Raw genomic sequence first — 27,675 nt, 5'->3', positions numbered from 1 at the left:
TTTATACTCATGTACATCGTGATTGATGTCACAATATTAAATCATTTCAAGATTCTTACTAAATGACTGCACATATGTTTTTTATTCATTTTGAATACTGTAAGTTCTCAATAGTATTGCATCTACTCGTAATATGAAACAGTTGACTATTCACTTAATTTTTGTCAGCTAATGTGGGGATATGTGATAACAATATTACAAACTTTAGGAGACATGTTTCTTGTTACATACTTGAGAGATGTTTTGGGTTAAGGTCTTAAGAACAAAAAGTACTAGTAAACAGCAGAAGAACTGACTTTTTGCAGAAAGACACCCATGTTGAGTATCTACTCAATTATGTTAACTCTTTTCATTACAGTTCCAATCAAATCAGAGAATATGTAATGTAGGAAAGCTGTTTGAAACGCAATACCTGCATTATTTAATGTACTACATATGCCTCCACAGATGCAGCTGAAGGTGAAACCACACAGACATTACAATAAAATGCCAAAAGCAATAATCCTGCAGGATTTCTCGCTGCAATGTGCACTAGTGTTGTTCCAGCTTGCAGACAGTAACAGTTCCCACAGCAATGAATATCATGACCATATATGTTAAACTGTGCTTTAACTTTAATGTTCTGTAGACAGCTGACACTGTTCTGTGCAAATTTACTCAAAACTATTAGATAAAAACAGCAGCTAGTAGTATGATAAGAAGATCAGTAATTTCCTTTAAAAAATAATAATGTTGCTAATGTCCAACTACATTCTGCCAAACAAAATTCTAGAAACTAAATACAAAACAATTAAGTGATTCTTGAGTCAAATATTTGGATAAATTGTTCTAGGAACTAGTTTTGAAAACAGTATGGATGTAGCCCACTGACAAAGTATTTCAAATGGGCAAAGAGGCGCTGAGGAAATATAAAAGAAAAGAAAGTAATCACAAATTATTTTGTTAATAAAAGGATGGATGAAGGAGCAAACAAGGAGATTCTAAATTAGATCAATATTTCTTCACATGTAAAAATATGCACTAAACTTCTATGGGATATTACAAGAATAGAGTCAACCAGATTAACCAGGTAAGTTGTGGAGCTCTACAAAACCAGCAGTAAAGCTAGAATACAGACAATGGAACTTGTCATGACAGTAAAGACGACTTGAAAAAAGCAGGGATAACACAACAGCCAATGTTCGACAAATTTCATGTCTCTACGCACACCTTTTAATGAATACTTTAACTCACTCCATACCCCTAATGTGGAGCCAGAACAAAATGGGTGAATGAATGGATGAAAAACATGTTTACCACTAAATTCTTTTTACACTGTACAAGTTGAACCCACATTAGAAATACCATATTTGTTGATTTCTTTGCCATTTATGCAATATGTGTTTGTATAAGTTCAGCCGTGACGGAAGTGGTGCAGATAGCAATGCAGTGTGTTGTATTGAGTTCTATTTAAACTGATGCATTATTCAAAAGAGTGAAGTACAGATGCAGCTTGATTTCGAATTACTCAATTTAATACAGGTACCAAAAATCAGCTGACAGTGGGTGAGTGAATGATGAAATAAAGAAACATTTATATTTAAAAAAATTTTAAAGCTGAAATGGCAAAATGGTTTTAACCTTAAAAAAATTTACTTTGGCAAGGAACCCATACACACAAGACAAGACAGATTCTTCTAAAGTGCAACATGCTCTAGAAAAATAATTACAGTGCAGTAAATATGATGGAAAACGTACATGTGCAAATTTTTTGATTGGTTTGTATCTGTGACCTTTTATAGGCAACTAGTTTTATTTTGGAGGCATCTTTTCTATGCCATTCAACAATATTATTCAGCCATCTTTACACCATCCAATGCCTCCTCCCTTCTGTAGTATTGTTCTTCATCACACGATTATTGATTTCCTGGTCAGAACTTTTTCCAATATTGTAATAATTATTGTCATACTTTTGCTCACAGTTTACCAGGTAAGCAATTGCCCATATTTAATAAGTCCACTGAAATGTTACATTTGTGAAAGTTTCTACACTGCACAGTATTGCATCACCAGTTAACTTTAGCAACATTTTTCTGCCTCATATAATCTCTCCCACTCTCTTTGGCTGCTTCTGTCGAAGCTTCATGCACCTATAAAACTGATTTTGCAGTGCTTCATTATTTGCAGCAATTCAGCTGAACAGAAGAGAACTGACAATAAAAAGCACAGCTATTACAAACTGAGGAATACTGAGTGTTTACAATTTTTTCCTTTTTTACAAAACTAGAAAATAAATGGACCAAGTTGTTGCAGCCTCTGTAGAGAAGGCTGGAATGTCTCAGGCTGAGAACCCACAGATCAGCACCTGCAACACAGTAACAGGGAAAACAAACAGCCACACATACTGGATTTCAAACATTCAGTTTACGTGGTTGTGGGAAACATACAAGCTGTGTAAAGGGAAATTAAAGAAACCTTTGGAAAAGCTCAGAGGGCAAACTCATATTTAGCAAAGAAAGGAAGGCTGAAATGTGGAAGAAATATACAGAGGCAGTAGATGAACATGATATGGGAGATATGACATTGTGAGAAGAGTCTGACAGAGCATTGAAAGATGTAAGTGAAAACAAGGTACTTGGAAATAGATTAAATTCCCCCAGAAATACTGAGCTCCTTGGAAGAGTCAGCCATGACAAAACTATGCTGCCTGGTGTGCAAGACATATGATACAGGTGAAATACCCACAAACATAAAGAAAAATTTTATAACTGCTATTTTTTAAAAAAAAAAAAAAAAAAAAAAAAAAAAAAATTATTCTGATTGTGAAGCGAGACGAAAATTTAATAGTCATGGGTGACTGGAATTCGAGTGTAGGAAAAGGGAGAGAAGGAAACGTAGTAGGTGAATATGGATTGGGGGACAGAAATGAAAGAGGAAGCCGCCTGGTCGAATTTTGCACAGAGCACAACATAATCATAACTAACACTTGGTTTAAGAATCATGAAAGAAGGTTGTATACATGGAAGAACCCTGGAGATACTAAAAGGTATCAGATAGAATATATAATGGTAAGACAGAGATTTAGGAACCAGGTTCTAAATTGTAAGACATTTCCAGGGGCAGATGTGGACTCTGACCACAATCTATTGGTTATGACCTGTAGATTAAAACTGAAGACACTGCAAAAAGGTGGGAATTTAAGGAGATGGGACCTGGATAAACTAAAAGAACCAGAGGTTGTACAGAGATTCAGGGAGAGCATAAGGGAGCAATTGACAGGAATGGGGGAAATAAATACAGTAGAAGAAGAATGGGTAGCTTTGAGGGATGAAGTAGTGAAGGCAGCAGAGGATCAAGTAGGTAAAAAGACTAGGGCTAGTAGAAATCCTTGGGTAACAGAAGAAATATTGAATTTAATTGATGAAAGGAGAAAATATAAAAATGCAGTAAGTGAAACAGGCAAAAAGGAATACAAACGTCTCAAAAATGAGATCGACAGGAAGTGCAAAATGGCTAAGCAGGGATGGCTAGAGGACAAATGTAAGGATGCAGAGGCCTATCTCACTAGGGGTAAGATAGATACCGCCTACAGGAAAATTAAAGAGACCTTTGGAGATAAGAGAACGACTTGTATGAATATCAAGAGCTCAGATGGAAACCCAGTTCTAAGCAAAGAAGGGAAAGCAGAAAGGTGGAAGGAGTATATAGAGGGTCTATACAAGGGCGATGTACTTGAGGACAATATTATGGAAATGGAAGAGGATGTAGATGAAGATGAAATGGGAGATACGATACTGCGTGAAGAGTTTGACAGAGCACTGAAAGACCTGAGTCGAAACAAGGCCCCCGGAGTAGACAATATTCCATTGGAACTACTGACGGCCGTGGGAGAGCCAGTCCTGACAAAACTCTACCATCTGGTGAGCAAGATGTATGAAACAGGCGAAATACCCTCAGACTTCAAGAAGAATATAATAATTCCAATCCCAAAGAAAGCAGGTGTTGACAGATGTGAAAATTACCGAACTATCAGCTTAATAAGTCACAGCTGCAAAATACTAACACGAATTCTTTACAGACGAATGGAAAAACTAGTAGAAGCCAACCTCGGGGAAGATCAGTTTGGATTCCGTAGAAACACTGGAACACGTGAGGCAATACTGACCTTACGACTTATCTTAGAAGAAAGATTAAGGAAAGGCAAACCTACGTTTCTAGCATTTGTAGACTTAGAGAAAGCTTTTGACAATGTTGACTGGAATACTCTCTTTCAAATTCTAAAGGTGGCAGGGGTAAAATACAGGGAGCGAAAGGCTATTTACAATTTGTACAGAAACCAGATGGCAGTTATAAGAGTCGAGGGACATGAAAGGGAAGCAGTGGTTGGGAAGGGAGTAAGACAGGGTTGTAGCCTCTCCCCGATGTTGTTCAATCTGTATATTGAGCAAGCAGTAAAGGAAACAAAAGAAAAATTCGGAGTAGGTATTAAAATTCATGGAGAAGAAATAAAAACTTTGAGGTTCGCCGATGACATTGTAATTCTGTCAGAGACAGCAAAGGACTTGGAAGAGCAGTTGAATGGAATGGACAGTGTCTTGAAAGGAGGATATAAGATGAACATCAACAAAAGCAAAACAAGGATAATGGAATGTAGTCTAATTAAGTCGGGTGATGCTGAGGGAATTAGATTAGGAAATGAGGCACTTAAAGTAGTAAAGGAGTTTTGCTATTTGGGGAGCAAAATAACTGATGATGGTCGAAGTAGAGAGGATATAAAATGTAGGCTGGCAATGGCAAGGAAAGCGTTTCTGAAGAAGAGAAATTTGTTAACATCCAGTATTGATTTAAGTGTCAGGAAGTCATTTCTGAAAGTATTCGTATGGAGTGTAGCCATGTATGGAAGTGAAACATGGATGATAAATAGTTTGGACAAGAAGAGAATAGAAGCTTTTGAAATGTGGTGCTACAGAAGAATGTTGAAGATTAGATGGGTAGATCACATAACTAATGAGGAAGTATTGAATAGGATTGGGGAGAAGAGAAGTTTGTGGCACAACTTGACCAGAAGAAGGGATCGGTTGGTAGGACATGTTTTGAGGCATCAAGGGATCACCAATTTAGTATTGGAGGGCAGCGTGGAGGGTAAAAATCGTAGAGGGAGACCAAGAGATGAATACACTAAGCAGATTCAGAAGGATGTAGGTTGCAGTAGGTACTGGGAGATGAAAAAGCTTGCACAGGATAGAGTAGCATGGAGAGCTGCATCAAACCAGTCTCAGGACTGAAGACCACAACAACAACAACATTTCAAAAAAGGCAAGTGACAGGTTTGAAGGCAAATGACAGGTGTGATAATACTGAACCATAAATTTAATAATTCATGACTGCAAACTACTGGCAAATTATTTATAGAAGAATGGAAAGAATCATACAAGCCAATTTGGAGGAGAATATTCTCTTTGCAGTTGCTAAGACAGCAGGAATAAAATTCAGGATGCAAAAGCTTACAGTCAGTAAAGAAACCAGAGTATAGTTATAGGAATTAAAAGGTGTGAGAGGAATGAGTCAGGGTTGCAGCAAACCAGACTGCAGTTACAAGAACTGAAGGACACAAAAGGAATGAGACGAGGTTGTAGCCTATCTCCCAAGTCACTCAGTTTGTACATTGAGCAACAGAAAAGGAAACCAGACAATTTTGGACAGGGAATTAAAATTTAGGGAGCAGACAAAAAATTGTTGTTTATTGATAACATCATAATTGTCTCAGAGACAGCAGAGGACTAGGAGAATCAGACGAATGGAGTGGATAATGCCTTCAGAAGAGGCTACAAGGTGAACACCAACAAAAGTAAAGCAAGGCTAGTGCAATGTAGCCTAATTAAAAAAGGAGGGGTCAGGAATATTTTATTAGGAAATGAGACACTGAAAGCTACAGATGAGTTTTGCTATTTGGGCAGCAAAATAACCAAAGCAGACACGATGTCAAATGTAAATAGGATGATAAGTTTTCCCAAAAAAGAGAAATTTATTAACATCAAATACAAATTTAAGTGTTACGTCAGTCTGTTCTGAAAGTATCTCCCTTAAGTTCCACCCTGTATAGAAGTTTAATGTCAATGATATCGATTTCTGGGAAGAGACATGGTGCTATAGGAGAATTCTGAAGATTAGATGGATAGACTGGAAAACCAAATTATGGAAAAACCAAATTATGGAAAAAAAGGAAATTTATGGCACAACGTGACAGAAAGAGCAGTTTAATTGCGAGGGCTTAATCCTGAGGCAGCAATGAATTGTTGGAGGGGAGAATCTGCAGGGGAGGGAAGGAGAAATGGTAGAGCTTTGCTGCAGAAATAAGGCTGATACAAACCTAATCTCAATCTCTTTTACCATGAGAAGGCATGTTGCATATTTTATACTATTTTCATTATGTTCAGTCATGTATAACTGAAATTCATATCTACATCTACATCCATATTCTTCAATCCACTGTGAGGTGCACGGCAGAGGATACATAACATTGTACCAGTTATTAAACTTTCTTCCTGTTCCATTGATGTATGGAGTCCAGGAAGATTGATTGAATGCCTCTGTGCACGCAGTAATTATTCTAATCTTATCCTCACAGTCCCTGTGTGAGTTATACATTTGGGATTGTAATATATCCCTAGAGTAATCATTTAAAGCTGGTTCTCGAAACTCTGTCAGTAGACATTCTGGGGATACTTTACACATATCTTTGAGAGTCTTCCAGTTCAGGTCCTTCAGTATCTCTCTGACAATCTTCCATGGATTAAACAAACCTGTGATTATTCAAGCTGCCCTGCTCTGTATACAAGGTGACAACTATTGAACTATATGAAAAAAAGTTAAATTAATTACAAATTATGGCATGCATACACTCTATTCAACATGTAAATGTCACTGCAGATATTGGGTTTAGGTTATGACATGTTTGATATGTCTGCCAACATTGGCGATGATGTGACGCAGATGAATAGCAAAATTGTACATGATTTGCTGAATTGTCTGAACTTTGATGCTGTTGATGACCTCCGAAATGGCATTTTCCAGCTCGGCAATGGTTTTGGGGTTATTGTGTACACCTTGTCTTTAATATAGCCCCACAAAAAGCAGTCACATGTTTTCAGATCCAGAGAACCTGAATGAGAGGAATGAGGCTCATGCCAGTGGCCTATGGGTACTCCAGAGCCAGGATGGGGTCCCCAAAGTGCTCCTCCAGGGCATCAAACACTCTCCTGCTTCCATGAGGTTAAACTCTGTTTTGCATGAACCACCTCCTGACAAAATAAGGATCATTTTAGATAATGGGGACAAAATCGTTTTACAAAACATTCACATACTGTTAGGTAGTTACTGTGCCAGCAAGAGATACGGCACCGATTATTCCACGACTGGGCATTGCACACCAAACAGACACCCACTGAAGGTGAAGAGACTTCTCGATATTGAAATGCAGATTCTCAGTCCTCCCAAATGCACCAATTTTGCTTACTGACGGACTCATCTAAATGAAAATACGCTTTTCTGTTAAACCGAACAATATTCAGATTGAAGTCCTGTTTGTCAGTTCTGTGGATAATAGTGCTGGTGAAACACAACCACTGTTCCATACCCTTGGGGCTTAATGGCTGACGGGTTTGAATTTTGTATGGGAAGAGACGCATGTTTCAACAACAATTCTCTCCGGTTGGTCCCCACCTGTTGTGCAGCTCATCTGATCAATTTCCTGTGGCCGGTTTGAAACACAACACACGTATCCTCGATGTTTTCAGCCTCTTTCGATGACCGATATTGCCGGCGCTGTCTTCACGACACTACCCATTCTCTCAAATTTGTGAATCAAATTCTTGATTGTTAGCACACTTGGACTAGTTGTCTTCAGCTTGAACTCGGTTGCAAATTTCCTTCGGACCACAGCTGGGGTGTTATTGCTCGTATGGTAGGCCTTTACAAGTGCTATACACTCAGGCACGCTGTACTGTGACATTTTCATGTGCAAATGGTGAAAGACCTGTGTGTATCCACATACTAATTCCCATCATGCCCTGCAGCCAACCATGTAAATAGCTGTCAGAATGTATGTTCAATATCTCCTGTTAGTCCTGTCTGGTATGGGTCCCACACATGAGCAATATTCTTGAACCAGCCATACAAGTGATTTGTAAGCTATCTCCCGTGTAGACTGAATGCATTTCAACAGTATTTTACCAATGAATCAAAGTCTAACAGCTGTTTTACCCACAAATGAGCCTGTATGAACATTCCATTACATATCCCTACAAATCGTTACAACCAGGTATTTGTATGAGCTGGCCAATCTGAACTGTGGCTCATTGATATTATAGTAATAGGATAATGAGTTTTTTCATTTTGTCGAGTGCAAAATTTTACATTTTTGAACATGTAGAGAAAATTGCCAATCATCTCTGCATCACACTGAAATCTTATTAAGATCTAACTGAATATTTATCCCACTTTGTTTCAGATAGTACTTCATTATAGATAACTGCATCATCTGCAAAAATCCTGATTTTTACTATTAATATTGTCTGCAAGGTCATTAACATACAACAACAGCGTGGGTCCAACACACTTCCTTGGGGCACAACCAAAATTACTTCTGCATCTGACAACAACTCCCCATCCGAGATAGCATGCTGTGTCCTTCTTACCAAAAAGTCCTCAATCCAGTCACAAATTTCACTTGATACCTCATATGATCATACTTTTTACAATAAGCAAAGCTGCAGTACTAAGTCAAATGCTTTTCAAAAATCAAGAAATATCACTTCCACCTGGTTTCCTTGATCCAAAGCTTTCAATATGTCATGTGAGAAAAGTGAAAGTTTGGTTTGAAAACCATGCTGTCTGGCATTGAGGAGGTCATTCTATTCAATGTACATCATTTTGTTTGAGCTCAGAATATGTTCTAAGATTCTACAACAAATTGATGTGAAGGATATTAGATGACATTTTTGTGGATCACTTCTACTACCTTTCTTGTAGATAGGTGTGACCTATACCTTTTTCCATGAACTGGACACAGTTTTTTGTTTGAGGGATCTACAATAGATTATACTTAGAAGATGGGCTGACTCAGCCAAATTCAGTATAGAATCTGACAGGGATACCATCGGGCCTGAAGCTTTGATCAGCTTTAACAATCTCAGCCATTTCTTAACACCACTGGCACCAATACTTCTTTCATTCATCTTTTCAGTGGTACAAGGACTGAATTGGAGCAATTCTCCTGGGTTTTACTTTGCAAAGGAAATTTGAAAATGTAGTTAAGCATTTCAGCTTTTGCTCTGCTACCCTCAATTTCAGTTCCTGTCTCATTCACTAGGGCTGGACGCTAACTCTGTGCATTAACAGCCTTTACACAGGAACAGAATCTCTTTGGTTTTTGTGAAATGTCATTTTCACAATATTCTGCTATGGTAGTCACTGAAGGCATCACTAGTTGATATCTTGACAGCCAAATGCATTTCATTCAGTATCTATCTATAGCCCTACTATTTGTTTTGCACCTATTATGCAGTAATCTTTGTTTGTTTAGAAGTTTCTTTGCGGTGACTGTATATCATAGAGTTTCCCTAATGGCAGTAAATAGACAACCTTGACATAATTTACTTTTAGATATGCACTGTGAAGTGTTGGATGAAAGTTCAGCCTATTCCCCTGGCATGTTTCACTCAGACTTGCATTTCTTCTTAAAATTCAAAGTTGCTCTTGTTCATCAGCATTTTTCACCTAACACAGAAACAACTCCAGCTGTGGAAGAGAACCCTTCCAATGGTACACTACAAAGATGAAATTTCACTGGATGAAATATGTTAATGTTAAAGAAGATTATGTTGAAAAACATTCTGGAAACATAAATGCACGTTTTTCAGTATGAGGCAGAGAACTTTCGAGACCTCCCTCCTATCTTCACTGATTTCATCTCTACTGGTTACACTTATTACACATTTCAGTTAATTCTGAAGTCCATTATGAAGTGCACAGCAGAAGACACAGCCCACTGTACCACATATTTACATTTCATCCTGCTCCATTACCTCATACAATTCTGTCTGTATTATGTCTGAAATGCAAAGTCTTTTTTGTGAGGTAAGGGAGATTGTTACACACAGAGAAATAATCCATTTTAAAAATGACATTCCTACAGCGTGACTATATCAAAACTATGGAAATGCTGGAAAGGCATTATTTCAGTGGATAAAAAGTGATATTATTGGTTTGTCCCATGCATGATATCTTTATGTAATTACTGATGCAAGGGGATGGGAGATTGTCACCCCCAAGGAAGTTGCATCACAGGAATGCCATTTTTGAAAATACTGCAGTGAATGGAAAGAGTAATGACTCAAGAAATAAACTCTGGAATTTTGGTGTATGGAGTTATTACTCCTTCTATGAAAACAGGCAACAAATGTTCATTATATTGAGGTATTAAGTGGTGTGATTCATTACCATTTGGAAAGCAAGTATTCATTTATTTGCATACCATTTATATATATATTTCTTTTCACACATTTTGTAATTCTTCCATGAGGTCTTCCATGAGATCCTATAGCTCTGATATTTTGCTTTCATGGACTTTTACATGCTTGTAGTATTGTGATTCTTCACTGAATAACTGTCTATTAAAGTTGGAAATCTGCTGCTTGCTTTAGAAAATATGTTGCTCTGACATCCACAAATCCACAAAAATATTTATATAATAGGGCACCAGGTGGTGGTGATGAAAGGACTAATGCACATATAGCTGAGCACGACCTCACAAATTAAGTTCTGACACAGGTAAACAAGAAAAATTATCCAGTCAGTATACTCTGTGACCTTGCTACAGTCTGTGACATCATGCCTTCTACAAATGGCATCTAACCTTCAGAATAGAAAGTAGAGGGTCACACTGGTGCACTTAGACACAAGAACGAAACAAACTTGACAATTGTATAACATCAAATGTGGGTCCCATAAATGACAGTACCAGGTCTGTTGTTTATCTTAGGTCAAATTATGATGATCCCTCAAGTACAGGGAACAAAAATTCATGGTCACATGCCATGTGGATTCACCTTTCAGCTCACAGCAGTCCCCACTGTACTCTGTCGACATCACATTGGGGCGACGTGGTGGCCATCTATGCCATTGAGCGGCTCCTCCTGGGTCTTGGTGTCTGCAGCTGGTCCCACACCATTGGACAGGTCACCGGCCACACGTGTCAGCTGCAGCGAGTTGGAGCCCTGCACACAGATATATACTGGCTGTAGCCACTGACTGTACTAGAGCCAAATATGAGAAACTTTAAACTGTCAATATTTTATGGAACTTTTCCAAGGCCTTCAGATGCACAGATCATTTAATTCTACAAGAGAAACTATAAAATGTTGCATTGTGAATAGAGTCTTGTCTCAAGGACAGAAAACAGACCACATTAACAAATTGTAATACAGGAACAAAACCAAATTCACAGTGAGAGAAACACTAAGTATGGAGATCCACAAGGTTCAGTATTTGGCCCACTACTGTTTTGACCTAAATAAAACGTGATATATTGTTGAGCAATATTTCTGAGCGTTTTGTTATGAGAAATCCATGCTATCCAGTGGCTTGTTACAGAATAACTGCATCTAGTTTGACACTTTACACAAATTTTTTTCATATCTGGATTGGGCTGTGCACTAAGCTTTTATTTGATTCAGCTGCTATATTCGGGACCTAATTGTTAAATATTGTATATTGTACTGTCATGGTAAGCTATTTGGACGTCACTTATAACTCCCTGCAACTGACTTTACGAGAATATAATGATTTCAAAGCAATCTAATAAACAGGACATTGAACTTACAGAGACACAGAACTACACTGTCCACTGGTTGTAGCTTTTCTGATCTGGTATGAAGATATTATGATATGGTTTGCCATCCATGTGAGAATATTTCATTATAGCATCACTGTATTGTTCCTTCCACTGCATTCAGTGAACCTTCACACTAGATGTATTGGCCAACTCGATCCATATTACTCTGCACTACTGTTAACATACAGCTAACACTGCCAGAAAAGAAACCTGAGAAAGTACTGAGCTGTTTGAAAAGCCAGCTTGAGGGCAAGGACTAAAGTGGACATTATTGACATTGGCAGCAAGAACTGTGAGCAAATTGAACAAATTTGTTTCCAAACAAGACACACAGTGCATAAAATAAATGTTGGGTTGCAAATGTCTATGATATGCAGACATTTGCAGCACAACCACATCACAATACCTTCACAGCAGGCCAGAAAAGCTACACCCAGGCCTATCACTGAAGCCTGTTTGTGTACAGTGTAGTTTTGCCTTTCTTTAAGGTTACAGTTCTGTTAGTTTGGTTACTCTGAAATCTTCTTCTTCTTCTTCTTCTTCTTCTTCTACTACTACTACTACTACTACATAAGCCAGTTGCTGGAAGTTATAAGTGAACTTTAAGTAACTTTCAACAATAAGTACAATGTAGAGTAGTTAACAGTAACTTTCTGAATATAGTGGGTAAGTTAAATAAAAACTTAGTTTCTCCAGGGAATTATCTAATTCTCTTAGGAAATGGCTTTCAAAGACTGCTATCTGAAATACACCTCTATGATACTGGAAAGGTGGAGATTCAGTCACTGAGTAAATAAGTGAAGACTAAGAACTCTCAGGTACATGATGGATTATCTAGCGGAATACTAAAGCAATGTGCTGCCTATGTTGGTCCAGTACATGGCCAAATTTGTAATTCTTCTTTTAGGAATGTTTAGTTTCTGAATGATTAAAGAACATAACAGTGAAACCACTTTATAAAAAAAAGAGAGAAAAGAATAATGGAGACAAATTCACATTTCAGTGCCAATGGCTTTTCAGAAGAAGTTTAAAAAAATTAATAAGTAGCAATAATATTTTGTCTAATTCAAGTAATTGTGCAACTGGGAATTTGCAGAAGTGACTTTATACTGGCTGACAAACCCAGTGACTGTACATGGTTGTGCACGAACTGACCTCTGCTCTGTAGCAGCAGCTATTTACAGATGCATATAAATCTGTCTTTACAGAACAATAAATTATGTATAAGATTTTTGAAAACATAGTCAGTGATCTTAAAAGTAGTTAAAATCAGGACTCTTTTAAATTTTAATTTTAATAAACTATGCAGTTGTTGAATTTCAACAGTAACATAAAAGACAGAAAAGTAGAGAAAACATATATACATTAAGCAATTAAGTTATTTTGATTAACAACTAGCTGGATGCACAAAAAACAGCACATGTAGCTGGTTCTGGTTTTATGAGCAAAATTTTAAGCGTGTACTAGGATTGTGTGGAAGAAAACATTGAGATTTGAGGGGTCTCACTAAAATACATCATCCTGGTGCTGTAGGGAACAGAACACCATGTTATAGTAAAAGTAGCTTCTTTTCCACATTTTCAAAGGTCCAAACGAAAAAATTTTACTGTGCAATCAAGTTTTGAACACAAGCACAACTGTTCAGAAGAGGAAAGTTTACACTTTTATCACAAATGCAATGTAGAATGAAATGAGTCAGTTCTTAATTGAAAAAGCCAGAGAATCTGAAATCTGTTCAATACTGCCCCACCTACCACAAATGAAAAGAAAGTTTCAGGTAAACCCTAGGTATTTTTTGGCATAGACTCCAAATCTGCGATGAAATGAAGATTTCCATTTGAAAATAAAAAATTGACCACTGCATTGTGGGAATGGAAGTTAGTGGGTAGCACATATATATACAATCCAAATGGTGCTCCGTATATCTAAAAGAATGCCTATTCACTGTGAAGTAGCACTGAAGGATGCATCAGAATGCATGGTAAGCGCATGCCTGTAGCATATACCTCTATGTAACACACAGATGGGAATGAGAGGACACATTGGGCCATATCTCAACAGATACTGGTTTCTGAACACATCTTTTATTCCATTTTTGACCAATATTAGCTCCTATAGGTATATGTAACAATTTTCTATAATACCCTGTATATGCAATGGGTGACATCACAGTAAGTGGAGGAACTGTACCTCACTACATTCTGCCATGTCTAAATATAATATGTCAGGCTCTTACTTTCTCCCCATTTTATTATCAGTTTCTTGGTAGTTCTCCTTTTACCTTAAGTTGCTTTGTTTGCAGAAATATTGAGCTTTTCGGTCACCCCGACACCGCTATATGCGATCCAACATGACACACGGCATTTCCTGTAAGCTCAATCTCTCTGGTGAGCGAGATGACCTTCGACAAATGATCGGCATATATAGTGGAGCCATTCTTCTGACTCTCAGCATCCATTAAGTCACAGAGCATGTTGTGTAGCTACATCATAGAAGCTGAGTTGTCTGATCGGCCCCAGTGGGGTCACAGCAGAATGGCTCATGTGACTTTTTTTAAAACTAAGTGCCAAGATTAGTCTCTTGAGAGCCATTTAGGCCACTAGACTAAATACATTCTGCAGTCGAGAAAGACACTTTATAATTTAATAATAAAATTAAATAAATTAAGTTTAATAATAAAGTTAAGGACAAAAGAGATAAAGCTAGTGTTCTTTATCCCACAGAATCTTGGTCAAACACATGTAAATAAATAGTATGTGGCCTGTGAAAAGTACGACACTGCTGGTATATATCGCATCAGTTGTGACAATTGTCCTGCCAGGTATGTGTGGCAGACTGGCAGAGGGTCTGCTATTACGTTTCGAGAACATGATATTCTGAGAAATTTGAGGTCTACTTTAAGTAGCCACTTATGTGATTCTGGCCACTCCATAACAGGTGTAGTCAATAATTTAAAGGTCTTACACAGAGAAGTGAAGGACTAGATCTTTAAAGGACGAGATTGAAATTATGTGGAGTCTAAAGCTATACCCCAAACACATCCTTAACAATCAGCTGGAGTTAAGACGTTAAAATATACTGTCTAACTTTGATTACCTTTCAAAGATGTAGTGTCATATTTGCTTGGTTATTGATCCTGGGCTTGTTGTTACATGTTCTTACATCTGGTCTATTTGGTTTTACAATTTTTTTGCCGACATATTTTATAATTTATATGATTATGCTGTGTAACAGAGGCCTCAAACATTCCCAAGATATTTTGATTGAATAAAAATGTTTGTAGCTTTCCCTGCTATGTGCACGGTGATGCTAGTGCCCTCCATGATACACATGAACACACTGGCACACTGAGCAGGCTGAAGCATTGCTGTCTGCAGCTTCCCAGTATGAAGTGAGGATTCATAACCAGATTATATCTGAAATTGACTGCCTAATCACTTGTCAGGGCATCGCTCAGCTGGAGACAGTGCTGCCACTGTTACCACTGCCACTCACCCTGCCCCTCTCCTCACGAGCAGCGCCCTCCGGACTGGCGGCACGAAGAGGTCGGGGTCTGGTGGCGGCACGCTGCGGTCCCCCTCGCAGGCGATGCCCGCCACCCACGACGCAACGGCGCCCACGACGAGTGTCAGCAGGAATCCCAGCACGACGACCCACAGGTACGACACGCGGTACAGGTAGAAGTACTCGCTGCAATGTGGGGGATAATACGTATTGTCCATACGTGTAACATGTGGATCCCAGGAGTGGGGTGCGTGTGACATCACAATATAACTGCCGATGTTCTTGTTGTGGTCTTCAGTCCAGAGACTGGTTTGATGCAGCTCTCCGTGCTACTCTAACCTGTGCAAGCTTCTTCATCTCCCAGTACTTACTGCAACCTACATCCTTCTGAATCTGTTTAGTGTATTCATCTCTTGGTCTCCCTCTACGATTTTTACCCTCCACGCTGCCCTCCAATACTAAATTGGTGATCCCTTGATGCCTCAGAATATGTCCTACCAACCAATCCCTTCTTCTAGTCAAGTTGTGCCACAAACTCCTCTTCTCCCCTATTCTGTTCAGTAGCTCCTCATTAGTTATGTGATCTACCCATTTAATCTTGAGCATTCTTCTGTAGCACCACATTTTGAAAACTTCTATTCTCTTCTTGTCTAAACTACTTATCATCCACATTTCACTTCCATACGTTTCTACACTCCATACAAATACTTTCAGAAACGACTTCCTGACACTTAAATCTATACTCAATGTTAACAAATTTCTCTCCTTCAGAAATGCTTTTCTTGCCATTGCCAGTCTACATTTTATATCCTCTCTACTTTGACCATTGTGAGTTATTTTGCGCCCCAAATAGCAAAACTCATTTACTACTTTAAGCGTCTCATTTCTTAATATAATTCCCTCAGCATCACCCAATTTAATTCGAGTACATTCCATTATCCTCGTTTTGCTTTTTTTGATGTTCATCTCATATCATCCTTTCAAGACACTGTCCATTCCGTTCAGCTGCTCTTCCAGGTCCTTAGGTGTCTCTGACAGAATTACAATGTCATCGGCAAACCACAAAGTTTTTATTTCTCCTCCATGGATTTTAATTCCTACTCCAAATTTTTCTTTCGCTTCCTTTACTGCTTGCTCAATATACAGATTGAATAACATTGGGGATAGGCTACAACCCTGTCACAGTCCCTTCCCAACCACTGCTTCCCTTTCATGCCCCTTAAGTCTGCAATCTGGTTTCTGTACAAATTGTAAATAGCCTTTCTCTCCCTGTATTTTACTCCTGCCATCTTCAGAATTTGAAAGAGAGTATTCCAATCAACTTTGTCAAACACAGGCTTGCCTTTCCTTAATCTATTCTCTAAGATAAGTCATAGGGTCAGTATAGCCTCACATGTTCCAACATTTCTACTGCCAATACGGAATTTTAATTGAACGCTACTCTTTCCGTTTACTAAACTACCCCATACACTGTGCATTTTTTCATACTTCCATCCTTTTATTCTCAGGTGATGCTTCATTCCACTATTATGAGCCACATTTGAATGTTTTCTGCATATTCTTTACTGATTTTATGTTAATCTCGTTTTATGAGACATTGTATTTCATTAATAGTTGCTTGTAGGTGGAAGGTACACAGTGTTTCAATAGCTTTTCAATAAATTATTAGGAACAGTATAAATGTATTGAAGTACTCATATATGCAGAAATGTTAAGAATAATCAAGAAGTTAGTATTGATTAGAATGAAAGCAGTTGCTGACGTGTGTGAATATTACCAGACTATCAGTTTAGTAAGTCAGGGTTGTAAAATACTAAAACAAGTTCTTTACAGAAGAATGGAAGAACTGGTAGAAGCTGACCTGGTGGAAAGTTTGTATAGATTCTGGAGAAATGCAGCAAAATATGAGGCAATAGTGATCCTACAACTTATCTTAGAAGATACATTAAGGAAAGGCAACACTACATTTACAGTATTTGTAGACTTAAGAAAGCTTTTGACAGCCTTGACTGGAATGCTCTCTTTTAAATCCTGAAGATAGTAGGGGTAAAATACAGGGAGCAAGAGGCTATTTACACCATGTGGAAGATATAACAGTTGGGGGAATAGAGGAAAGCAGTCATTGAGTGAGTGAGGCAGGATTGTAGGTCTATCACTAATGTTATTCAATCTGTACATTGAGCAAGAAGAAAAGGAAACCTAAGAAATATTTGGAGTAGGCATTAAAGTTCAAGGAGAAGAAATAAAACTTCTGAGGTCTGTCAATGACAGTGTAATTCCCTCAGAGGCAGCAAAGGCCTTGGAAGTGCAGTTGAAAATTATGGACAGTGTCTTGAGAGGAGGATATAAGATAAACATCAACTAAAGCAAAACAAGGATAATTGGATATAGTTTAATTAAACCAAGTTATGCTATGGGGATTAAATTAGGAAATGACACACTTGAAACAGTAGACGAGTTTTGTTATTTGGGCATCAAAATAACTTAGGATGACTGAAGTAGAGAGGACATAAAATTTAGACTGGCAATGGCAAGTAAGGCGTTTCTGAAGAAGAGAAATTATGTTAAAATTGAGTATCAATTTAAGCTTTAGGAAGTCACTTCTGAAGCTATTTTTATCAGTGTATGTAGCCATGTTCGGAAGATAGAGTTGACACATGAAGAGACTAGAAGCCTCTGAAATGGGGTGCTATAGAAGAGTGTTGTAAATTTAATGCCTAGATTGTGTAACTAATGAGGAGGTACTAAATACAGTTGGGGGGCACAACCGCACTAGAGGAAGTAATCGGTTGATAGGAGACATTCTGAGATACCAGGTGATCAATTCTGTACTGGAGGGAAGTGGGGGTGGGAGGGAAGGGGGCTGTAAAAATCATACAGGGAGACCAAGACATGAACAGAGTAAGCAGATTCAGTAGGATGTACGTTGCAGTAGTTACTCAGAGATGGAGAGTCTTGCACAGGCTAGAGTAGCATGGAGAGCTGCATCAAACTAGTCTCTGGACTGAAGGCCACAACAACAGCAATAACAAATAATAATAATAATAATAATAAATAACAAAATATATGTTCACATTTTGTGCATGTCCAGGTGTGCAATGGGAACATGTGGTGATAAACACTGGAACCAATCCTTATATCGTTCAGTGTAATAGCATCGGTGCTCTTTTTACACACTCGTGATCTACAGCCTTAACTAAGACAGGTAGTGCAAAGCTGATCTTCACTAATTTTCTCTTTTAGTTCCAGGTGAGAACATAGGAAGGCAGGTTGTGGTGTCGACACTGCATTATCTGTGGCTAACATTATCCCAGGCTGAAGTTATCGCTGAATTGTTACTCGATATTTTATTAAAAAGATTTATGAATATAAGTCCTATATGCTATGGAAGGTAGAAAGTGTACGAGATGTGGCAGTAGCTGCTCCATGCCTGCTCGGGTGACTTTTGGCACCCACTGTCCACAACCTCCTCACTGCCCCACTACTACTGCAGGCCGACACCACCGTGGACAGTGAAGCTCTTGACACTGTGCTTCCAGGTGACCAGCTGAGTTGCGAAATGCACGTTCCTGTATGATATTTCAACAACAGATACAGTTGTCACCTTTGGGAGCTGCTAGCTGGGTCACTATGCATACTTGCTGCCTGGCCTACAACTGGACCGAAACACTGTCTACGTCACACAGTTATTCGTAGCTGAGACTGATTCCTAGTGCCAGTTACACACTGTGATCCTCTTTTGTTTTTCAGAGACCGCACTGATATTCCGTGAAATGCAAATGCCTTCAGTGTTTACCACCCCTGGTGGGCAAGGTGCCCAGCCTTATTTAAACTGCTATCTCCATCCCAGTTTACTAAACTTTTTGGACTTCTTTGTATTGCTAGAATCCTTAATTACAGTGTCCCAGAAACTTTGTGTTTACACGAGGACACTGGCCTTAGAGCATTTCATCTTGAGATTATATCAGAGGCAGTGCTCAGCAACAACTGATTTGCCAAGCTGTTTTAGTTGGGTGTGCCAGTGAACCTGTTCTCAATTGTTCTACTAGTCTGCCCAATGTAAGATATGCTACATACACTTGACCTTCTGAGAAGAACATCATCTCTAATATTGCAAGCCACATTGCTTATCTTTGTTGACGTGAGTGAAAGACTGTGGATGCCATTTTCCATACAGGCATACTAATTTCAGTAGATATTGAGTAATTATTTGTATGTAACCTCCCCCCCCACCCCACCCCCACCCCCCTGTAATAATAAATAACAAAATATATGTTCACATTTTGTGCATGTCCAGGTGTGCAATGGGAACATGTGGTGATAAACACTGGAACCAATCCTTATATCGTTCAGTGTAATAGCATCGGTGCTCTTTTTACACACTCGTGATCTACAGCCTTAACTAAGACAGGTAGTGCAAAGCTGATCTTCACTAATTTTCTCTTTTAGTTCCAGGTGAGAACATAGGAAGGCAGGTTGTGGTGTCGACACTGCATTATCTGTGGCTAACATTATCCCAGGCTGAAGTTATCGCTGAATTGTTACTCGATATTTTATTAAAAAGATTTATGAATATAAGTCCTATATGCTATGGAAGGTAGAAAGTGTACGAGATGTGGCAGTAGCTGCTCCATGCCTGCTCGGGTGACTTTTGGCACCCACTGTCCACAACCTCCTCACTGCCCCACTACTACTGCAGGCCGACACCACCGTGGACAGTGAAGCTCTTGACACTGTGCTTCCAGGTGACCAGCTGAGTTGCGAAATGCACGTTCCTGTATGATATTTCAACAACAGATACAGTTGTCACCTTTGGGAGCTGCTAGCTGGGTCACTATGCATACTTGCTGCCTGGCCTACAACTGGACCGAAACACTGTCTACGTCACACAGTTATTCGTAGCTGAGACTGATTCCTAGTGCCAGTTACACACTGTGATCCTCTTTTGTTTTTCAGAGACCGCACTGATATTCCGTGAAATGCAAATGCCTTCAGTGTTTACCACCCCTGGTGGGCAAGGTGCCCAGCCTTATTTAAACTGCTATCTCCATCCCAGTTTACTAAACTTTTTGGACTTCTTTGTATTGCTAGAATCCTTAATTACAGTGTCCCAGAAACTTTGTGTTTACACGAGGACACTGGCCTTAGAGCATTTCATCTTGAGATTATATCAGAGGCAGTGCTCAGCAACAACTGATTTGCCAAGCTGTTTTAGTTGGGTGTGCCAGTGAACCTGTTCTCAATTGTTCTACTAGTCTGCCCGATGTAAGATATGCTACATACACTTGACCTTCTGAGAAGAACATCATCTCCAATATTGCAAGCCACATTGCTTATCTTTGTTGACGTGAGTGAAAGACTGTGGATGCCATTTTCCATACAGGCGTACTAATTTCAGTAGATATTGAGTAATTATTTGTATGTCACCTCCCCACCCGCCTGTATCTCAGGAGTTGATTACAAAGCCCACTCAGTGTACCAATCCAACTAACCTCTATTTCAATACACTTCTTGTAGATGATATAATTCTGCAGCAGTGCTCTCATGATATGACACTACACGAGGAAGGCTTTGTTGCAATGCCCATAGTTCGTAATAATGGCACAGTACAATGAGCCTACACCTGTGTAGTTCTGGAGTACATCGGATAGTGATTCAGCTGGAACTAATGTATAAAGTAATATATCTTTTGTTATTATAATATTTTGTAACAATAGCAAAGTGTATTTCCTTAGTTTTAATTTATTGATTTATATTGATGTTTGGGGACCCATGTTTCTTATGTCACATTTAACTATATTCCTTTATTTCTGAAAGCCTATGCCTTTGTATTTTGAGTTTCCAGGATGAAATACTGATAACCATATGTGAAAAATTATGTTCCCACTTATCAATTATCAGCAGAGAATTTTGGTCTTATTAATATTTAAAACTGTTAAAACCCCATTTTAAATTTATTGCATCTGACACTAATTGATTATTCAAGCTTAACAAAACTTAAATCACTATTTGGTTAAAGTATTATACACATTCCATTTGTGAACAAATATTGATATGAGTGATACTCTACAATCCATCTTATATCTTTGGTTTATGTTTCTCTAGCTGGAGGTAGTTGGCAGTGAGCTGTGGAGAAAGGAACCCGTTTTGTAACTGTGTTGATGATCAGACATGTGGAGGCAAAACTGCAACTTCTCTCCATTGCACCCATGTGAAACACATTGTTTATGTGTGAACAAATCTGAAAAACTGAAATTTATTATTTTATTTATTTCTTTATTTTTTTTTTAAGAATTTTATTTTATACCTGATTAGATAATTCTGAGAACATGACAGAAATGCATTGTTGACTATTTTATTGCATGAATGAATTGTGCTAGTATACTGAGACCAAGAAGGAGAAGGATATATTGTTCTGAAACGTTGTCAAGATCCAGACACCCTTTTGATAAAATCATACCCCATTTTTTTCCAGACAGCAAGCAAGAACAACAAGTACAACAATGTACTTATGATTAGTGTTATTCTTAACTATTTATTGTTCACTATGTTAATGAAATATTTTTATTGCAACAGTTATTCAAACATATTTTAATCATACAGCAGGACACGGTGGCTTTAGAAGACCCATTACATACCAGCTAGCAAAATATCTGGGACACCAAGAGAATGTGTATTTCAGAAAAAATTGTGTCATCTCAGTAAAACAAACATGTGAAGCAGTGCAGCAGGAGCTAGGAGTCAAACTCAGCTATAAATAGTGGTGTAATACAAATTTTAACATCATTCTTTACAAAAAGATATCTCCAAGTCAAAAACAAAGTCATATTCTATACGAACATGGGAACATGTCTTTCAGCACCCATGTAAGGAACTATAATCTGGGAACTTCCCTCCATTACTCAACAAAATAGACCAATTAGTACAAAATAAGTCATTAGGTGGAATCCTTGGGAATCTCTGTGCACCCCCCCCCCCTTCCTTCCCTTCCAAATTGGGGCATCTTTACATTCTCACTGTGCACTCAGAGCTGTGAGGAGCGACGTGACGCGCGGTCGACAGGTGTATTACAGACGCTGTCCTACAGATCTGTGCAAAACTTCATCAGGGTTTCACTGTGGTTTCCTTTTTTGCAACTGATTGGACCTTACTTTCTGAATAGCCCTCGTATGACTTTCTTAAAAAAAAAAAAAAAAAAGGTAAATCAAGTGTGGAATGTAACAACATTATGAAAAAGATAATTGCAGTCTCTGGCTACTGAGACCTGACTTGGTTTGTGGCCTCATCAGACAGAGACTGCTGTCATGTGTGAGTGAGCCCCATTTGAATGTCTGTGTGTGGGGGGGGACGTGCGCCCAATGAGGTCTTGTTGGCCAAACCCTCATTTTCTGGTGCCTGTCTGCAACTCAGTATATCTGCTATATGGTGAGTAGCAACTATACTTTTCACAATACTGTTATTAAGAAATGAGATTTATGAAGAAGAATCTAGACCCCAAAACAGGTTCTATGTGCTATTAAAAATTACATATCAATAAGCAAAGTTTTTCCTCTGTAGCATGGAACCCGTGAGGTGTGGAACTAACAACTTATGACCCAAACCTTCCCCCAAGGGGATCAAAAGAATGTGTGCCTTCAAGGTTATAAACTAAATATTTTAATGTCATGCAGGTGATAGCAAAGGTGATATAATGTGTGAAAAAAGGGAAAAAAATTGAATTTTGTGAGAGTCCAGGCAGCAGGTACACTTATCAATACATCTCACGTCAACTGAAGAAGATGACTGCATCAGTCGTTGAAGTATCGTGTGGAATAATGGAACTGACAACTCTGCTGAGCACCCAAAAGTACAGTGTTAATTTATGACGCTGCGGAAATGTTTGAGGAGATGCTGCGGCCGACCTTGGGTCCTGGGTGGGCGGCAGCGGTGTGGCCGTTATGTTGAAGTCGCAGCCATCCGTCCTCGTGGGCAGCCTTACTGCGTCCGGCCGGGGGACGCCGAAGCCGACCCACATGGAGAAGGCGAGCCCTGTGGCCAGGCCCGTTATGGCTCCCTGCAACACCGTCACGTAGCAGTAGGCCTCAGTGGGAAGAGGTGATGAAAAATAGTCAAAAGAGTCTGCAGGCATCTGAGAAAAGTTTACGTCGCTCTTTCAGTTGACGGTGAGCAGAAAGAACTGAAGGATGAGAAAGCCTCGTGGGCATCTGTAGATATTTATGCAATCTGGGCAAGACTAATACTGCCATTTCTGATACCAAAGTATTTGGGAAATTCGTGTCGATTGTTAAGAAAAGTAACGAGGAAAAATGTCACTGATTACTACCCTTAAAAGTGAAGCAACGGGAAACGAACTTAACCATGCAGTGGGTTCACCATTTTTCGTAACACAAGCTGGCATACGGTATACTTTGTACACTTGTAAAGAGTAGTGGTCTTTATGATACCGAGATTAAGATGTGTGAGCAAAATCATTGTTTAATCTTAGTTTGATTACACAACCGTATAATAAACTTACATACCCTTGCTAAAGCATTGCTTAACTAAACTATAATGAAATAAACTTTCATTACGTCGATCTGTTGCCAAGGATAGGTGTTACTTCTCGGTAATGACCCATGGTATACAGCTGCATCAGACCCCAACCAACCAATTATTTGATTACTAATTAACTCGTAGAGAACAGCTTCATTAGGGGGTTTTGCTGCTAGCTCACCATCTGTGTCACTTTCGTGCGTGACCCATGAATTTTTTTTGTTTCCTAACACGCTGTTTATTTTATGTTACTGCTAATCACTTGGACATATGTCAATCACCAACCTAGCTGATGCAAAAACGAAGGAATTGGTATAGCCCCACAACTGTGAAACAACAATGGAATAGTGCAAAACAGTGTCATTTGTGTTGGCGGACTTTTTACTGATTGCTGCCGCTTAATGATGTTGGCAAAGATACGGACATTCTATAGTTCACAAAGCTGACCATCAACTGAGCTGTGTGTTAATAAATGTGAAGAGAAACGAACACATTGTTCCACAGTGTTGGGATATCATTTAATAACAGTGCACCACATTCAACTATCAAGCAGCAGAAGGTGCAGATGTTTATGTGCAAGTTCGGTAAGCTAAAACTGTTATATGACATATACTGAGCTGTTACAATTCTCGCAATGTCTGTCTCAGTTTCACGGATGGCTGCCGTCAGGTCAGTAAGTTGACCTTAACACTGGAATAGCAGTCTTGCATGGCTAAAACTGGTGTCTCATGCGTCAATTCCTTTACAGATACAAAGCGAGCTGGTGCATTGGTTAGCACGCTGGACTCCTACCTGGGAGGGCCACAGTTCAAATCTGTGTCTCGTCATCCACATTTAGGTTTTCCATGATTTCTCAAAATGAATCCAGCCAAACTCCAGGATGATGCCTTTGGAAGGGCATAGCAAATTTTTTTCCACATCCTTGAACATCCTGAGCTTCTGCTCCGTCTATTGATCTCAATGTTGACTGGATTAAATACTAATGTTTCCTTCCTTTCTTTCTTTCTTCCTTCCTTCCCTTCACACATGTATTGCATATTCTCAGGACCCTCCCAAGTCCTGGTTTTTCAGAACTTTTGCTACAACTGGTTTCGAGATTTCATTTTATAATCATTCTTAGTATTATCTTCGGACAGGTGATATGAAAGCCTACACAAGCTATCATCCATTTTTTAACTGAGTGCTATCAGGTTCCCTCCTTTTATAATACCTTTTATCTTTCATTTATTCACACTTCTATCAGAGTACTGCTCATCCTAATTGACAATTATTTTATAGACCGATCTAAAGCAAAAGGGCTAGTCATTGCAGTTGGCACTATGGCACTATTAGTTCCTTTCTCAGGGAACAGAGATGGATAGATTGGGGAATGTTAGAAGGAGGGGTAGCTCACCTGGACACCAGAATGAAAAGGAGCCACTGATTGTGACAATGAGGGCAGAGAGGATGAAGGAGGGAAAGGGAAACTTTTCTGAAAAAGAGAAATACCTTAATTTCTAACACATATTTAAGTAAGTTTTTTCTGGAAGAATTTGTTTGGAATGTGTCATTATATGGAAGTTAGACAAAAACAATAAACACTACAGACAAAAAGAAAATAGAACGTTTTCAAAATGGGTGCTACAGAAGAATGCTAAGAGACATGTGGGTTGTTTGGATAATTACGGAAGAGGTACCAAATCAAAATGGAGAGAAAATAATTGTGGCACACCTGAAAAAAGATCAGATGAGTGGTACACATCTGGAGGCATCAAAGAATCATCAGTTTGGTAACAGACGGTAAGTATGGGGGACAGAAATTGCAGAGGGAGACCGAGGCTCAAACACAGCAAGCAGGTTCAAGTGATGAAGGTTGCAGTCATTAAGCAGCTTAGACATGACGTGTTTGGGGAGAGCTGTATGTAACCAGTTTGTTGGTGATGTTCAGTATGTAATGGAACAGCTCAATTGTATCAGTGAAGTATGTGATAGACTCCTAATTTCCTTTATGGTACAACAAGATATCTTCCACAATTTTTTTGGATTACAACATTAAAAAATTAGTGTAACATTCACACACAAACTAACAAAAATTCATATAAGGAAAAATATTTTCACACAAATAATGTAATTTTAAAACTGTCATGCATATTTTGTGCATTCATGTAACTAGAAACATTCTCCCCCTCCTCCTCCTCACCATCACCACAATTACTACTACTGTTGGCATTAATATTGGATACTGAACTACAAAAATTAAAAATTAATTATAAATGAAATATGCAAGAAGTTGCTTATATTTACGATGTGATTGATACTTACAGCAAGCAATATCTTTGGATGTTTTGGACCCACTGACCCTTGGCGAGCAGCACCAGTTACAGTCTGACATGTTTTGGAAGTAAGTTTCCGTGTAGCATAAAGGCAAGGTGCATTGTGTTGTACAGGATGCGACAATTCAGATAGGGATTGTGAGGGTAAGATTAGAATAATTACTGCATGAACAGAGGCATTCAAAAATCATTCTTCCTGCAGTCCGTACGTGAATGCAGTGGGAAGAAAGCCTAATAACTGGTACAGTGGGACATACCATCTGTTACGCACTTCACAGTGATGTGTATGGTAGAAATATAGATGTAAATTATCAGTAAAGATTGAATGAAATGTGGAGAAAAGAAGTAACCTGCCTGTTACAGATCCTTTAATATAGTACACACAACGAAATTTGAACCCTAAAATCTCTTCCGCATCTGTAGATGCCTTGTGCATGGCACAACAAACCCTGATAATGAATTAACACTGAATGGCAGATAAAACAAAATCATTTATTTCAACACTGACAGAAAAACAGGTCTCATGTCGTCTCTTGTATTTACTTCTGAGAACACTGAGGGGTAATGGTACAAACAGATCACTGTGGGAGTTTGTCAGGCTTGCTATGTCTCATCTGCTTTACTTCAGTTATTTCATCACAGTGCCAATAACAATAGATAAGTGAGTTCACTACCGGTATATCTCGGCATCCCAGTTCTACACACCAGACCTCTCTAGCAGAGTCTCTGGCGAGGCAGCAGAACGAGGAGTACGTACCGGCTCGTTGGCGTGGGGCAGGAACATGCCGAGCGAGAAGAAGCCGAGCACGGGTCCGCCAACGGCGCCGAATATCGTGAGGCTGGCCTGCAGCATGCCACCCAGGAACTGCGCCATGAATGCCAGTCCCAGGAACAGCAGTCCGAACACCAGTGCCAGCAGCTTCCCCACAAGCGGCGACCGCGACTCCGCCAGTGGGTGGCCCCGGTACCGCACGTACAGTGGCTGCCGAACACCGCAAAACTGCGTCACCGTTTCGTCATGAACGGCAATCGCACAGCTGGCTAGCGACCATGTACGCAGAGCCCCTGCACTAACACAGTAACTGATACCTGTCTCTGCAATGTTCCGGCGGTGGTCTCTCGGCAGTCTGTTCACGGTATCGTGACAGTAATCCGTGTTTACACCGATAGGACAAAATTGTGAGGCCGCTGCCTATTGCCAGATTCAGTGCAGCCTGGTGCACTGTAGGTATGTGATGTGAGAACAAGTGGCTATGAGCACTGTGGAAACTGCACAGTTCATTGGATTTTGGCGTACTGCCGTCATTAGCATCTACGGACAGTGGTCGAAGGGTGGTGGAATCGCAAGTCGGTGACAAGGTGTTTAATGTCTGTGCCAGTTAACAGAGTGTGGAGGTCTGTGGCTCGCCTGCTCTGTGAAGAAGCACGGATGGCAGTCTTAGCGATATCTGAACG

The 27,675-nt window shown here is 39.2% G+C and overlaps 1 protein-coding gene across 1 annotated transcript; it reads right to left on the bottom strand.

Annotated features, from left to right (window-relative positions):
- Positions 1-1,644: 1,644 nt before the first annotated feature.
- Positions 1,645-27,025, bottom strand: LOC124720435 (putative sodium-dependent multivitamin transporter). Its single transcript, XM_047245789.1, has 5 exons — positions 26,978-27,025; positions 23,278-23,429; positions 15,368-15,562; positions 11,088-11,255; positions 1,645-2,344 (listed from the first exon to the last, which is right to left on the bottom strand). The coding sequence occupies exons 1-4, from the start codon at positions 27,002-27,004 to the stop codon at positions 11,234-11,236; spliced, it is 396 nt and encodes a 131-aa protein (XP_047101745.1). The 5' UTR covers positions 27,005-27,025; the 3' UTR covers positions 1,645-2,344; positions 11,088-11,233.
- Between the last annotated feature and the right edge of the window lie 650 nt (positions 27,026-27,675).

This window comes from Schistocerca piceifrons, chromosome 11 (genome assembly GCF_021461385.2).
Source record: "Schistocerca piceifrons isolate TAMUIC-IGC-003096 chromosome 11, iqSchPice1.1, whole genome shotgun sequence".
Lineage (NCBI taxonomy): Eukaryota > Metazoa > Arthropoda > Insecta > Orthoptera > Acrididae > Schistocerca > Schistocerca piceifrons.
This window is presented reverse-complemented; position numbering and strand designations above follow the sequence as displayed.